General features: G+C 46.9%; 1 protein-coding gene and 1 long non-coding RNA gene across 3 annotated transcripts; one reads left to right on the top strand and one right to left on the bottom strand.

Annotated features, from left to right (window-relative positions):
* Positions 1-705: 705 nt before the first annotated feature.
* LOC116990353 lies at positions 706-14,638 on the top strand. Its single transcript, XR_004416524.1, has 3 exons — positions 706-716; positions 1,505-1,511; positions 14,504-14,638. It is a non-coding gene; the product is annotated as an uncharacterized LOC116990353 (long non-coding RNA).
* Positions 9,079-10,845, bottom strand: hes4 (hes family bHLH transcription factor 4). Of its 2 annotated transcripts, none has more exons than XM_033047927.1 (4): positions 10,575-10,845; positions 10,351-10,446; positions 10,150-10,237; positions 9,079-10,004 (listed from the first exon to the last, which is right to left on the bottom strand). In XM_033047927.1, the coding sequence occupies exons 1-4, from the start codon at positions 10,680-10,682 to the stop codon at positions 9,373-9,375; spliced, it is 924 nt and encodes a 307-aa protein (XP_032903818.1). In that variant the 5' UTR covers positions 10,683-10,845; the 3' UTR covers positions 9,079-9,372. The 2 variants fall into 2 exon arrangements, with proteins under 2 accessions (XP_032903818.1, XP_032903819.1); XM_033047928.1 differs by having other exon boundaries at positions 9,079-10,001.
* Positions 14,639-16,022: the final 1,384 nt, after the last annotated feature.

Below are 16,022 nucleotides of genomic sequence, written 5' to 3'. Positions count from 1 at the left end.
CCCGGAGGTTTTTGTCAGTCTCTCTACCTGCTTCCACTACCTGCAACCTCCGGCAACCACCTGCAACCTCCGGGAACCGCATGGAAACCTTGGGTGGGGCGCAAAGTCTCCAGAGGTTTCCGTTCAGGTTTCCTAAGTGGGACAGGGGCATTACTTCCAAAGACAGGGTAGTGGAAATAAAAACCACAACATCTCACTATAACAGTGGGGGTAAGCTCTCACTCAATAGCAGTGAATGGAGGATAGTATACTTTAGTTTAGAGATATAAAATGGAAACAGGCCCTTTGGCTTGCCGAGTCCACTCTGGCCATTGTGCACACTGTATAGTAGGATTGTTATCTACCTCATTGGAGACCCTTGGACTCTCTTTCTTCTGACTTTACTGGCTTTATCTTGCACAAAACGTCATTCACATTACCCCCGTTATCGTGTCTCTTTACACTGAGGATAGTTCGATTGTAATCATGTATTGTCTTTCCGCTGACTGGTTAGCACGCAACAAAACTTTTCATTATACCTCGGTACACCTCGGTGGCAATAAACTAAACTCAAGCTCACTAACCTCTATGGAAAAACAGAATTTCACTGTACTTAGGTACAGATGACAATAAAGTACCATTGAATATTATCTCGATGTTATCTGACTTTTGTGTCCATTCCCGACGCACTCGGGCAATTTATAGAGGCCAATTCACCTACAAACCCACAAGTCTTTGTGGGATGTGGCAGGAAACCTGGAGCACCCGGAGGAAACCCATGCGGTCACAGGGAGAATGTGTAAACACCACACAGACTGTACCCAAGGTCAGGATCGAACCAGGGTCTCTGGCGCCGTGAGGCAGCAGTTCTACAGATGGTTACCTACAAATCAAGCCAGGGTTGTGCGAGAGAGGCAAACGTCAACAAAGGGAAGCAGTCCAGAGAAGGAAAGTGCTGTGAAAATTTAGCAACGCCATATGTATTTAAAGGCAATGTCTAGGATTCCAAGGGAGGGTTACTTGATCTGATGGCTTTCTGCCCAGACAGAGAGAACACCACCTCCCCCCCTTCTGCACCCACTGCACCAGCACTGAATTACTCATCCGAACTGCACCTGTTGGTACCTGTCCATCAGGGCACAAGGCACAAGCTCCAAGCAATGTAGGTCATCAGACCGTCCCAAGAAGATCAAAGGGACACTTTGTCTTCCTGGCAAATGCGCTTGACAGAACCTTTGTTGGAAGGGAGTGGAGAATAATGAGCAAAGGCTGTGTGTGATTTTTTGTTGCGTTGCCAGTGCATTAATGTCATGTACTGCGGAGGTTAGCGTCAACCTGCTTTTTGTGTACACGTGGACAAAGGGGCAGAAAAGAAGCAAACTTATTTATCTTAATAAGAGTCTGGATAGAGTGGATGAGGATAGGATAGGATGTTTCCACTGGTGGGAGAGTCTAGGACCAGAGGTCGTAGCCTCAGAATTAAAGGACGTTCCTTTAGGAAGGAGAAGAGGAGGAATTTCTTAAGTCAGAGGGTGGTGAATCTGTGGAAATCTGTGAAGGCCAAGTTAATATACATTTTTAAGGCAGAATCAGATAGATTCTTGATAAGTACGGGTGTCAGAGGTTATGGGGAGAAGGCAGGAGAATGGGGATGGGAGGGAGAGATCGATCAGCCATGATTGAATGGCGGAGTGAATTTGATGGGCCGAATGGCCTAATTCTGCTCCTGTCACTTATGAGCTTATCAACATAGTTCTCTGCCTCACTCTTTTGAATGCTCTCGCCTCAAGAAACAGTCTTGGTCCTTCAGTCAGCAGTGGTGGTTGGAAAGGTAGTTGACCGGAATGCCAAAAGGACACAAATCACTGGAGCAACTCAGCGGGTCAGGCAGCATTTCTGGGGAACATGGACAGGTGGCATTTCGGGTGTCGGAAACCCACGCGGTCACAGGAAAACGTGCAAACTCCGCAAAGACAACACCCGAGATCAGGGTCGAACCCAGGTCTCTGGCCAGAGAGGCAGCAGGTCCACCGGCTGCTAACTGAAGTTGCGTTTCATGCGCTGAAGGGATTCACAGGCACGGGGAACATATTTCCCCAAAAGAGAACATTTAAGGAATCTTTCCTGTTACTTATCTAAAGTGCAAAATTCAAGAAGCCCCAATGTTCACATAGAAACATAGAAAACAGGTGCAGGAGGAGGCCATTCGGCCCTTCAAGCCAGCACCGCCATTCATTGTGATCATGGCTGATCGTCCCCTATCAATAACCCGTGCCTGCCTTCTCCCCATATCCCTTGACTCCACTAGCACCTAGAGCTCTATCTAACTCACGATCCAAGAAGATCAGCTCTGTTGGTTCCTATCCTCACCGACAAAACTACTGCAAAATCTCATTAACTCCATTCAGGAGTCTTCCTAAAGGCGCAGCATGATAGTGTGTACGTTCTGAAGGCTGTGAGCTTTCAGTGTGCTTCTGTCTGAACACGGACTATCTGTTCCTTTGCATATTGTTGTCGTCTGCTGGTTTTGTGTTGCTTCCTCTCTGTCTGGTCAGAACATTTGGCAAGTATGATAAGGACATCCAGCTCAATAACACCTCTGCCCCCCTGAACTGTACTGAACCGTACAGATGCACTGTGGAAAATATCCCGACTGGTTGTGTCATGGCCTGCCGGTGCAGCAATTCCAACGTACAGGAATGCAAAAGGCTGAAGAGAATATAGACACAAGCAGCTGGAGTAACTCAGCGGGTCAGGCAGCATCTCTGGAGAGAAGGAATAAGTGACGGGCTGGTGTACTCAGCCCAGTCCATCTTGTGCACAGACATCTCCTCCATCGAAAGCACCGACATGAGGTTCTGCCTCAAGAAGGCAGCATCTATGATCAAGGATTCCCCCCCCCCCCCCCCATCCATGCTCTCTGCTAGCTGCGAGCATCAGGCAGGAGGTAAAGAAGCCTAATGTCCTACACCTGGGAACACAATGCAAGTTGGGGAGAAGGAATGCGTGATGTTTCGGGTTGAGATGCTTTTTCAGTCTGAAGAAGGGTCTCAACCCAAAATGTCACCCATTCCTTCTCCCCAGAGACGCTGCCTGTCCCGCTGAGTTACTGCAGCATTTTTTGTCTGTCTTCAGCCTAAACAAGCATCTGCAGTTCCTTCTTACGCAACACAACACGATGCGTTGTTCACTGTTGTGCCAAATACTATCACTCGGGTCTGAAAATTTGAATTCAGCAAAATATCAGCTAGAGCTGCTGCCTCACTGCCCAGAGATCTGGGTTCGAACCTGACATTGGGTTATGTCCGTGTGGTGTTTGCACGTTATCTCTGTGACTGACTGGGTCTCCTCCCAATGCCCTGGTTTTCTCACACACCCCAAAGACAAGCGGGTTTGTAGGTTAATCTGCAAATTGCTCTCTCGTGTGTGGGGAGTGAATGGGATAGGAGGATAACATGGAACTAATGTGAACAGGTGATCGATGGTCAGCATGGACTTGGTGGGGCGAAGGGCCTGCTTCATGCTGTATCTTTCAATCAATTAAACTACTTCTGTCTGTTGGAGACAGAGGAAACTGCAGGCTGGAATTTTGAGTAAAATAAAAGTTTACAAAGCCCTTCAGCCCACTCAGTCCGCACCAACCAGAGATCACCCTCTTCTATTCTACACACTAGGAATAATTTCCATTTTTTTTTAACCGAAACCAATTAACTTATAAACCTAAACGTCTTTGGAGAGTGGGAGGAAACCGGAGCACCCTGGGAACAGGGAGAACGTACAAACTCCGTACAGACAGCACCTGAGGTCAGGATCGAAAGCCGGGTCTCTAACGCTGTAAGGCTGCAACTCTGCCACTGTGCTGCCCCTGGAAATGATGGAGAAATTCAAAGGGTCGGGCAGCATCTGTGGAGGCAATGAACAAATGCACTCCAGGTCGGGACCCTACTACACACTGATCGTAGTTGGAGGAGGGAGGGGGGAGGGGGGAGGGGAGGGAGAGTTGGAAAAGAGGTGGTCAGGACAAAGCGGGCAAATGATGGGTGGATGCGGGTGAGGGGGTGATTAGCAGAACAAAGGCTCGAGTTGAAAAGGGGAAAAGGGTGTCAGTTCGGGAGAGGAGTGAAATATAAAGCCAGAGGGAGAGGTATAGGTAGAAGGGGACAGAGGGGAATGGGGGTGGAGGGGTTGTTTAAGAGGGGCAGGATAGTGGGAGAAGTGGGTGCACACGTGGGCGGGAAGGGGCACAGGGAAGTGCAAGGGGGAGAGGGGTTTTACTTAAAATGGGAGATTCAACGATCTATGGGAATTGAACAAAGGAAATTCAAAGGATGCAGAGAGCAACAGTTAGGGACATTAGGAACTGCAGACGCAGGAATGTTGAGTGAAAAACAAAGTGCTGAGTCTGAAGAAATGTCCTGACACTAAATGTCACCTAATCCATGATCTCCAGAGATACAGAGATCCACAAAATCACACCATCAAATCTCCTGTCATCCCAGAGCACCAACTGCCACGAAACAATACAAAATTAGCGGTCCCTACATCATCAACTCGCTAAATGTCAATAAACCTTGGCACCAATATTCCCTTTACCCAAGGACGGTAAGGGAATGGAATGTGTTACCACCCAACACACGCGATGCTCCCGATGTTAAGTCATTTAAAAAGGGGATTGAGCAACTAGATCTCCTCAACGTGGTCAAAAAGGCCCACTTCAAAATGTAATCACTACACTACTCACTTTGACCTGCGTGAGATAACCACTGATGAGGTGTTTGTGTAGTAATCAACCAGAACCTGAACCAGACCCACTGAGTTACTCCAGCAGACTCCTAGAATAAAGGGGAGGTCATTTAAGACTGAGGTGAGAAAAAACGTTTTCACCCAGAGAGTTGTGAATTTATGGAATTCCCTGCCACAGAGGGCAGTGGAGGCACTGGATGGATTTAAGAGTTAGATAGAGCTCTAGGGGCTAGTGGAGCCAAGGGATATGGGGAAAAGGCAGGCACGGGTTATGATAGGGGACGATCAGCCATGATCACAATGAATGGCGGTGCTGGCTCGAAGGGCCGAATGGCCTCCTCCTGCACCTATTGTCTATGTTTCTATGTAGCACTTTGTGCCTATTTCCACAGATGTTGCCTGACCCACTGAGTTACTCCAGCACTTTGTGCCTATTTCCACAGATGCTGCCTGACCCACTGAGTTACTCCAGCACTCTGTGACTATTTCCACAGATGTTGCCTGACCCACTGAGTTACTCCAGCACTCTGTGACTATTTCCACAGATGTTGCCTGACCCACTGAGTTACTCCAGCACTTTGTGTATTTTGTTGAAAGTGCTGAAGGAACTCAGCGGGTCGCGCAGCGTCTGTGGAGGGGAAGACCCTTCCACCTCTGTCTATCAGTGCCTTTCACTCTGCCTTGAATATTGTTTCCCCCTCATTGATAGTTGACCATTTGTTTGCACTGTTCCAACAACCCACGTCTTTTAACTTCGCTGCCGCCTGGTTGCATCCCCCTTGTCTGCGAGGCGAGCTGTGGCTATCTTCCGCCCTGTGTGAGTTTTGGCCGCCGCTGACGAGCCCTTATCTATCGCTGCTGTTGCTGCTGACTGCTGGTTTGTTGTGGCGTCTGAAACTGGCTGGCGTTCCTCGCCTGTGTCTGGGAGTGCTCTCGGCACGCACAGGCGCATTGGCCGCCGCCTGAGAAGCAGCGAAGAGTTCGCCTCTTTCTCACGACCTCTCGGCTCTCCTGTGTCAGATGTGAGGACTATTAACCACTTGCCAAGCGCGCAAACCACTCAACGTACTTTGGCCGCAAGGGAAAAAGTCCAGCCAACTTTTTTTTTCTCTCTCTCTCTCTCAAAAAGTCTGCTCTCCTCTTGTTGCATTCTTCCTAGAATTAAACACTGTTGAGTTACGAAGGTTACTTTTATTTTGCGATGGTGACATTTTAGGAATTTTATTTTACAACGCATAAACTTGGGACAATAAATCAGGATCATAATTTGCAGGGAGAATATCCATTTTAATCTTAATTTCAGAGTCAGCGGGAGCTTTTAAAACTCAATTTGGGGAAAAAGCATTAATTTGTGCAAATGTTACAAAAAACATGTTTCAGCGCCACATGATTCGTGCGTTTAAAACCCGTGCAGATTTCACGCTAATATGATGATGTATTAGATTATTGGCGTTTGGGAATTGTGCATGAGATTTTATTTTTGGTTTTATGAGTTTGCATATGTGAGATTTTATTTATTGGGGGGGGGGGGGGGGGGGGGCGCGTTGCCGTCTGCAGCGCGGTTGAGTTACACTGGAAATGCGCTGAGTGGGGAGAAGGGGGGGAGAGTGGTGCGGGAGCCGAGCGCTGTAAGCGGACACCCGCTCTCAGGCACCGTGCACGGGGTTGGCACACGGCGAGCCTCACGCCGCCCGGGCAGCAGCCGGCTTGTGCGCGGTCCCTGGCCAAGCGCTCGCTCACTCGCCCGCCTCCTCTGCTCATGTGTGTGTGTGTGTGTGTGCATAGGCTTTGGAGCGTGTGTGCGTGTGAACGAGCGTGCCATCTTGCCACGGCGTTGGACAGCCACGCGTGAGCGCCAGATTGCAAAGGTGTTTTAGTGCACACTTGCCACGCGTGTGAGCAAGTGTGCAACGGCGCGTGCAAACCCAGTTTGGGGATTTGTAAGTGTACGGTGTGAATAAATTGGAGATGCGTGTGCGATTGTGAATGCGATTGAGCATGAGTGTGCGAGGTTTTCTGTTCGCAGTGTACCACAATCGTGCACTATCACTCGGTGTGCACTGCGGTCGTGCGCCTGTGTGTGTTCACCGCGGCCCTGCACCCGAGTGTACACGTTTGTCGGGCACCATATGGTGTGAGCCTTTGACGTGGGCGATGTGCCCAAATGTACACGCGCGTGTGTGTGCTTGTGTGATGGTAAATTGTGTGACTCGTTCACAGTGAACATGATCTGAAGAAGGGTCTCGACCCGAAACGTCACCCATTCCTTCGCTCCATAGCTGCTGCCTCACCCGCTGAGTTTCTCCGGCTTTTTTAAAACTACCTTCCAGCATCTGCAGTTCTTTCTTAAACATGATCAGTCTAGTGTGTGATTGGATAAGTGTGAGATTAGGTGTGAGTGTTGTGTAAATAGGCTGGTTGTGGAGTAGACATGTGCACAACTGATTGGACACTGGAATGGACCCCAGTCTTGTGATATAGTATTGCAACTGGGAGAACCTCTCAACAAGATAATTAGGAGCAGTATTTGGCCCTTCATGTCCGTTCCGGCATTCATCAAGACGGTGGTTGATCTAATATGGTTCTATTATTGCTACCACAAACCAAATCCTTTGATTTGTTTTTTAAATAAATACATTTCTAGCAGCATCTATGGAAGGAAATGGGAGCGAGGGTCTGGACTTTCTTCAGATTGAGGAATATTCCAACATCTGTAGTTTCTCGAGTCTGCAAATTGATTCCTCTAATCTCCACTTGTGAATGAACTCAGCGACTGATCTTCACGCCACTCCTGGGCTGAGAATTCCAGCGATTCGCCCCACTTTAGAGTGAAGATAATTCCCCCTAGAGACTTTTCCTGATTCCCAGGCTGCGGCTCCTGGTTCTAGACTCCCCGACCACGCCAAACATCCCCCTCCCCCCGTGAATCCCTTAAGGAATTTTGTACATTTCAATCAGATTTTAAGGACTCCACCCGTCCACCGAATCCCCACCCCCCACTGCCCTCAGCTAATTCCAGATTACCCACCCAAACACAAAAGCCTTTTTCTTCATAAATTTAATGCCAGCATAAGTTAAAATGTAACCATTTCAAAAACGAAACATTTTGCAATCCTCGCCTGAATCCATCAATTTGGTATCTTATGTATGTGTAGCATTATAATCTCCCACCTAGCAGTCTATTGCATCTGTTTCGTCTTTTTTTACCTGACTTTACTTACACAAGTTAATAAACTTTTAAAGATTATTTTACATTTTTATGTGATTATAGATTGATGATTTTTTAAAAAGTATTTTAAGGGGAAGGTGTGTGCGGACTGGACTGTGCAAGGCTACTTCAGCACTGCATCCCTCCGAGCTGCTTAGTGGTGGTTGCCGCCCGGAGAGTGGTATTCTTCTGGGTGCTATTAAACCCAATACTACATTCCCAGGGACATCAATGGTCCACGCCGCTCGCAGCTACCCGCTGCATACTCGATGAGCTCCTTTGATACTTCACTTATAATTGCTTTTATTCAATAGAGATCAATTCCCCGCTTTTTAGTCGGCCATCCATTCTTCGGGACAATGTTCAGACATTTCCCGCCTTTTGCGATTTTCTGCATGCAGATAAAAACGTGTTGACGCGGGAAATAAAGGCTTTTGTCAAAAGTGCGTGGCAGATGGCGCCGATTATCCTTAAAATTTATTGCAAATCCCTTTTTTTTTAAAGGAAAAAAAAATTGTTCGACGTCCTTCCCAACTGAACCAGCATTGAAACCGGCCTATGCTACTGTTGGGAAAGTGTCTGATCCATTATCACTACGCGCTTCTGGGCGGGAAATTTAATCTGCCCTCCTTTCCAAACCTCCAACAGCAACTCAGATCTTATTACTGAATCGTACAGGCCAGAGTAATGTTATTGTGATGGAAGAATTAGCCTAGTAACTCCTAACTGTTCAGTGTTTTGTTTGGGGGGAGGGGGGAAGAGTGCAATTTCATGAATCTGTATCAATTAATTAAATCGTAGAATGCATGGGTAAAACGGCAGTTCATATCTAAAACTATTTGAGGTGTCCCAACTCCAAAACATTGCATATCCATGTTCCCCAGAGATGGTGCCTGACCGGCTGAGCTACTCCAGCACGTTTATGTTTTGTAAACCAGCATCTGCACTTCCTCAAGTCTAATAGCTTCTGATTGTTTTAAGAACTGCTGCACTTCAGTACCACTCAGAGCTGGGTCAGGCCTACATGCAGATCGCAATAACTTCACTGCTAGCCTTTGATGTGCCCGCTTTCGCCTGGAAAGAACAAAGTGAGAACTTTTTAACTACATTGTGTTTTTTTTTATGTCTGACAACAAGGGACAATTCTCTTTTTTTTATATGAATGTTTTATTTCCTGCTGTGTCAGAGGCGAATTTACAAAAAGACTTTGGTATATCGCACCCATTATTGAAACAGGTTACACACACACACACACACAAACAAAAATCAATGTACAAGTCTCCTCCACAGTAAAATATTTCTTTAAAAATCGCAAGTTATACGGAGATCAACTGGGTATTCTATGTACAGAAAAAATAAATATCTCTTATCATGATAAGTACAAATGTCCCCAACAATGGAACAGGTTTAACGGGTCAGTCAGTTTATGGTGTTTTTGTGTTTCACCAAGGTCTCCAGACGGACTCTGAGCTTTCGGGACCTGTGCTCACTCCCAAAGGCGTGTGGTTCTGAGACACTGCGTTCATGCCGTTGGGTCCGAACGGTAGAGAGGTCATTCCTTGCACCGGGGATCCCGCTAGTCTGGAGTTGGAAGGTAGCCCCGCCGAGTTTGCATTGCCCGGGAGGTTTGCATTGGCGTAGAGGGGGATGACAGAGCCGCTTCCAATCTGCCCGCTGGAAGTTGCAAAGGAAGGGTTGGGGATGAGGAAGGCGAAGTGTCCATCCGCAGCGGGTAACAGCTGGAAGCCCCCGTAGACCTTGGGCGAGACCGCCTCGGCTGGGCTTAGTTTGCAAGGCATGCCCACACCGCCGCTGACTGGCACGGTGGCTGGAAGTTGGACGTGCAGAGGCTGGGCGAGGTGACCCCCGGGCAAGGATGCGGGGTTGGAGGGGGCTTGCGGGTAGTTCATTGCCACCATGTGTCCCAAACAACTCGACAAATGGCTCAGCAGCCGGCTCCGGACATCGGCGTTCACCCCTTCGCACGTCGAGAGGAAACGAGTCACCTCGTTCATGCACTCATTAAATCCAGCTCTATATTTGCCCAGGACAGTCGGGTCTGCAGTCAAGGCTGCTGCAAGAAGAGAAAGAGAGCGAAAAAAAGGCCGTTAGAACTTCATGATCTGCGACTTTAAAAAAGTTGGCAAACTTTCCAAAATAAAAGTTTGTGAACTTTTGTGTTTATTGGCAAGCACTCAGCCAGTTTGTTGGACACGTACCAGTCATCTGTACACGTTGTAGATTTCGCAGGTGTTTCACTGTCATTTCAAGGATGTCCGCTTTCTCCAGCTTCGAGTGTCTGGAACTCTGCAAATGGAAACAAGTGTTCAGACCACGACTCTCTGCATACAAATCCACGTCTCAGTGCAAGAACTAACTGCTTAATCAACTCACTGCTCAAGAGATCGATGTTAACTTACATCTTTCTTCAGTGCATCCAGGATCAAAGTTTTCAGCTGAGTCAGGCTTTCGTTAATTCGTGCTCTGCGCCGCTTTTCCATGATGGGTTTGGAAGACTGTTGGTTTTAAAACAAAACAATAATATTAAATTAAATCTATTTAAAAAAAAATAAACCAGTCAAGATTTCATAGGGAACTATAGCAGTGTTAAAATTCGGGAACACATCCCAGTAAATGCATTTACCTTTCTATTATCACTTGCGCTTTTGGGTTTATCCGGAGTTTGCGGAGAAGTTGCAGAAGCCCCGACATTGGGAGAAATAGAGGATTTCTCTATGGTGTCGGCTGGCATTTTTTATGCAACTTTTTTGTGGGATTAGCAGGAGAAATTGCAGCGTGAAGACGCCGTCGAAAGTAATTGCAACAGTGTCTTCCACGGTAAGTTGACACTGCAGCGAGCTCTTTGCAAACTGACAAACACACGCATACAAGAGCTGCATTGAGTGGCGAGTGATGAGCAGCCGCCCTGTATTTATAACCCGGCGCCCCAGCCCAGCTCGTGTGAAACCAGCTCAGGATTCTTTCCCACACTTGCACCAGCCAATGGGCACCGGCAGCGTGCGGGCCGCCCCCACGTGGGGTCGGAGCCGCCCGGCCCTCCCATTGGCTGCGGCCCCCGCCGGCTGTCAGTCACCCGGGCGCGCGGCACGCGAGGCGGGGTGTGCGTGGGGGGGGCAGGCGCGCTCTGATTGGCCGCCGGCAGCCCGGCCTGCCAGTCAAGGGCGGCCCGGGCTAAATCACTGCTGACAGGTGACATCTGTCGGCGCGCGAGGCAGCCGGTGTCAGCCCCCTGGAGCACGTGCCAAAGTGCTTTGCACAACGTTTCCCCACACCCCTTCCTTCTTGCAGTTTAACCATTTGCCTGCTACATTTTACTCGTCCACAATTATTACCCCCTCCCCACCCCTAAGATGCATTCCTACATGGGGTTTTTTTATTCGTGCAATGCATTGCATTCTTACAAGTGAATTAAATGCATTTAAACTAAGGGACTCAAGGAACGTGCCAAAGTGCTTTGCACAACGCCCCACCCCTCCTTCTTGCTGTTTAACCATTTACCTGCTGACTTTTACTCGTCCAAAATTATTACCCCTTTCCCACCCCGCCCCTGAAATGCATTCCTATATTTTTTTAAATCGTGCAATGCCTTGGATTCTTACAAGTGAATTAAATGCATTCAAACTGAGAGGCTCAAGGAAGGTTTCCCCTTCCATCTACCCCCTTCTTGCAGTTTAACCATTTACCTGCTAACTTTTACTCATCCACAATTATTACCCTCCCCACCCGAGACGCATTCCTACATTTTTTCATTCGTGCAAAACATTGCATTCTTACAAGTGAATAAATGCATTTAAACTGAGACTCAAGGAACTGCAGATGCTGGAATATTGAGCAAAACACCAAGTGCTGAGCATTTGCAATGCCATCTGATAAGCAGATTTTTATTTTATATTCGTTACTGTAATTTCTAAACTGTGGTGCATTCCATGCACTTGTTTCCCGCAACACTTGAAAGGAAGAGAACAGCCGCACTCTGCATCTGAGCAAGAAGGGGGCAGAAGCAAAGATCAGTTAGGATTAATGCAGATTAATTTATACTGTAGGTGTAGAATTGTTCGTCATGTCACTTCTATACTTAGCATTATAGCCTGAGCCCTGGGGGAATCGGTCGAGACAAATGCAAATCCAAAATGCCGTGCAGATCTGGGAGCACTCGTGCTATTTACTTGGGGGGGGGGGTGCATAAAATAGTTGTGAGATAAAATGCATTAATTTTGCCAGCGGCAGCAAGCTGGAAAGCAGTCGGCGTGGCAGTGGTTAAAAAGCCAGGCTTGCTGCTTGCGGCCTCAGCGCGGTGGGCTGAGCTTCAGCAGCCTGGGAAAACCCCGCCTCCGCGATCTCCCGGGGCGGGATGGGCGGCTGATGGTAAACAGCAGTATCCGCCTGCAGTGCGAGCAGCGCGGCGGCTGCACAGCCATGCAGCCCGGGCACCTCCGACGCGTGGCCGGCGCCCGCTCCGCACACCGAGTCGCGGGGACTCCCAGCAATGCAACCGCACACTGCCAGCAGCGCAAAGCAAGAACACTTATTTATATATTTAATGCATCCACTTGTTTGTTTTTTTAATGGACGTTGGAACTTTTGCATTTTAATGCGATGCAATGTTTGCAAAATTATGCGAATCGTCTCTTAATTTTGCATACCATTAAAATGCATCAAAATGCTAAAGTGGTTTTACATACATTTAAAAATCAAAAACTGATGCATTTTAATGCGATGCAATGTTTGCAAAATTAAAATAAAGTCTCTTAATTTTGCATCGCATTAAAAAGCAGCAAAATGCAAAAGTTCCAACGTTCATTTAGTGTCACCCGTTCCTTCTCTCCAGAGATGCTGCCTGTCCCGCTGAGCTATTCCAGCATTTTGTCTTGGTTCTTGGTCCTCCAAAATTTTCCTAATGGAATTTATACTGGAGGTGGCGGAGGGTGGACTTAAGCAAAAAAAGGGTTCTTGGAGAAGAAGAACTAACTTAAAATAATCAAGAGTCCATGGCGTTTAATTGTCATATGTACCAAGAATAGAACAATTACATTCTTCTTGCAGCAGCATAACAGGCCTGTAAACACAATATACATCGATAATATATTTTAAAATAAATTAATAACCACAATACTGGTGCAGAAATCTTTAGTGCAAGCAAATACAATCCACGATTCATGGTTGAGGTTGGTGTGCAGTGTTCAGTGCTGAAGCTATTATTGAAGCTGGTGGTCACAGTTCCTTCACGATGGTGGGAATGAATTAAGTAATCCTCTTTGAAATGTTGGATTGTGCAATGCTTGTTCTCCAACAACCGTTCCAATGTCCACAATGACGTGAACAGAATCTCCCTTGAAAACTACAACCTTTGCAGGCCGGCACAGTGGTGTTACGGTAGAGTTGCTGCCTCACAGCGCCAGGTACAATCCTAACCATGGGTGCTGTCTGTATGGAGTTTATACCTTCTCCCCATGAGAAGGTTTTTTCCGAGATCTTCGGTTTCTTCCGAAGATGTCCTGATCAAAGATGTCCTGGTTTGTAGGTTAATTGGCTTGGCATAAATGTAACATGCACCCTTTTTAGGGCGGGCACCTACGGATGTCGAACCGGGTGGCATCACCCTACTGCAGCTGAATGCGGAAGGCGTAACTGGCTACAGCGCCTGGAGGGCGTTACATAACTTCTGCTGTCTCAAACGCAAGAAGAAGAAGAGAAGAAGAAGAAGAAGAAGAAGAAGAAGAAGAAGAAGAAGAAGAAGAAGAAGAAGAAGGCATAAATGTAAAATTGTCCCTAGCGTGTGAAGTGTGTTAATGAGCGAGGATCGCTGGTCGTTACCGACTCGGTGGGCCGAAGGGCTGATTCCATGCTGTATGTCTAAACTAAACTAAACTAAACTAAACTTAAAAGCTCCTGCAAGCACGTTATCCACACCGATTATTTGATGCCATGTCCCCACTAAAGCAAGATCGAGCACAAGTTTGTTCATTCTCATGAGCTGTGGGTGACACAAGTTTTATGTTTGCACCTTACGTCCCCCTTTGTAGGGCCTTTGTGTGTGTGTGTGTGTGAGAAGGTGAGTTTTTTTTTAAACTATTGCAATTCAGCGAAAGCCACCCATGTGTTCAAGGTAAACAGGACACTAAAGATTCTCATCGTAAAAAAAACAAAGGGCACAATGGCGATTTAATTTTTTTTTGACGGAGTTTGCAGTCTCATCCTGTACTGCACAGCTGTGCAAACGTTGCTGGAGAAATCCGCAACTTGTGTTTCAAGTTATCCACGGCATAACACAAAGTTTGGGAAAACTTTGTTTTTTTTTAAAGAAAGAAAAAAGTAATTAGTTTTGAAAAAGTACAAGGTCACCTGACCAAACTTTGCAACTGCCAAAAGCAAAGTCTGAGAGCACATGGTCAAGGAAAGTAATTTGATCTTCCACTGCAGTTTATTTTAATATGATTACCATTGGATTAAGTATCCCAGTATTAACCCTGTGAAACTGTGATCCATGCACAACTTGTAGTAACCCTAGCAGTGGGCGTCCCAAAACAAGAAGGGTGAGGAGGCTTTGGAGAGTTCGTAAGTTGTAGGAACAGATTTGGGCCATTCGGCCCATCAAGTCTATTCCGCCATTCAATCATGGCTGATCTATCTTTCCCTCTCAACTCCATTTTCCTGCCTTCTTTCCATAACCCTTGACACCATCACTAAATAAGAAGCTATCAATCTCCACCTTCAAAAAATATCCATTGACTTGGCCTCCACAGCCTTCTGCGGCAATGACTTCCATAGATTTACCACCCTCAGACTAATGACATTTCCCCTCATCAGAGAGAGTGCAGAGGTGGTTTACGAGAACGCTGCCTGGAACAGAACCTATGGCTATAAGGAGAGGTTGAACAAATTTGGATTGTTTTCTCTGGTGCAGCAGAGGTTGAGGGGAGACCTGATGGAAGAGGAGCAAGGTGGCGCAGCGGTAGAGTTGCTGCCTTACAGCACCAGAGAACCGGGTTTTGATCCTGGCTACGGCTTATATCTGTACAGTGTTTGTACGTTCTCCCTGTGACTGCGTGAGTTTTGTCCGTGTGCTCTGGTTTCCTCCCACACTCCAAAGACATATAGGTTTGTAGGTTATTTGGCTTCTGTAAATTGTAAATTGTTCCTAGTGTGCAGGATATTGCCACTGTATGGGGCGATCGTGGTTGGCACAGGGGTGGGAGATTGCAACCTTCACGTGGTCCGCCGTTTCGACAAATGCAATCAACCTGGCGTGCACAATAAAATAAGATCAAATAGAACAAGTCGTCCAACAACTTTAGGCTGTGCACGCAAGAAGAAGAAGTGGTTGGCGCAGACTCGGTGGGCCGAATGGACTGTTTCCATTCTGTATTTCTACAGTCTATAGTCAAGTATATAAGATTATGAGGAGGCTTCGATAGGGTAGACAGTCAGAAACTTTGTTCCCAGGCTTGAAATGCCAAAGACTTGAAGGCACTGCTTTAAAGTGGGAGCAGCAAAGTTTAAAGGAAGTGTGTGAGGGTTTTACACTGAGGGTGGTGAGTGCCTGGAACACACTGCCAGGAGTGGTGGTGGAGGCAGATACAGTGGCATTTACGTCAGACCTCTATATAGGCACATGTACATGGCATTCTGAAAGTATTCACTGCAAAAATTACTTTGAAAAAATTTCTAAACACCTCTTTTCGCTATTTGATTATGGGTCATTGTGTGTAGATTGATGATTAAAAAAATAAATTTAATCCATTTTAGAATAAGGTTGTAACCTAACAAAAGGTGGAAAAAGTGAAGGGGTCTGAATACATTCTGAATGCACTGTATGTTACAGGGAATGGGGGGGATATGGATCATAGGTGGCTTGATTGTAATCATATATTGTCTTTCCGCTGACTGGTTAGCACGCAACAAAAGCTTTTCACTGTACCTCTGAACACGTGAGAATAAACTAAACTCTACTAAATGTAAGGGCAGATGAGATCAGTTTAATTTGGCATCATGATCACTGTGGATAATGTGGGTGATAGGGCTGTTCCTGTGCTGCACTGTTTTACACGGGGATATGGATGACACGCAGGTA

Source organism: Amblyraja radiata, chromosome 31 (genome assembly GCF_010909765.2).
Source record: "Amblyraja radiata isolate CabotCenter1 chromosome 31, sAmbRad1.1.pri, whole genome shotgun sequence".
In the NCBI taxonomy this organism is placed as follows: domain Eukaryota; kingdom Metazoa; phylum Chordata; class Chondrichthyes; order Rajiformes; family Rajidae; genus Amblyraja; species Amblyraja radiata.
This window is presented reverse-complemented; position numbering and strand designations above follow the sequence as displayed.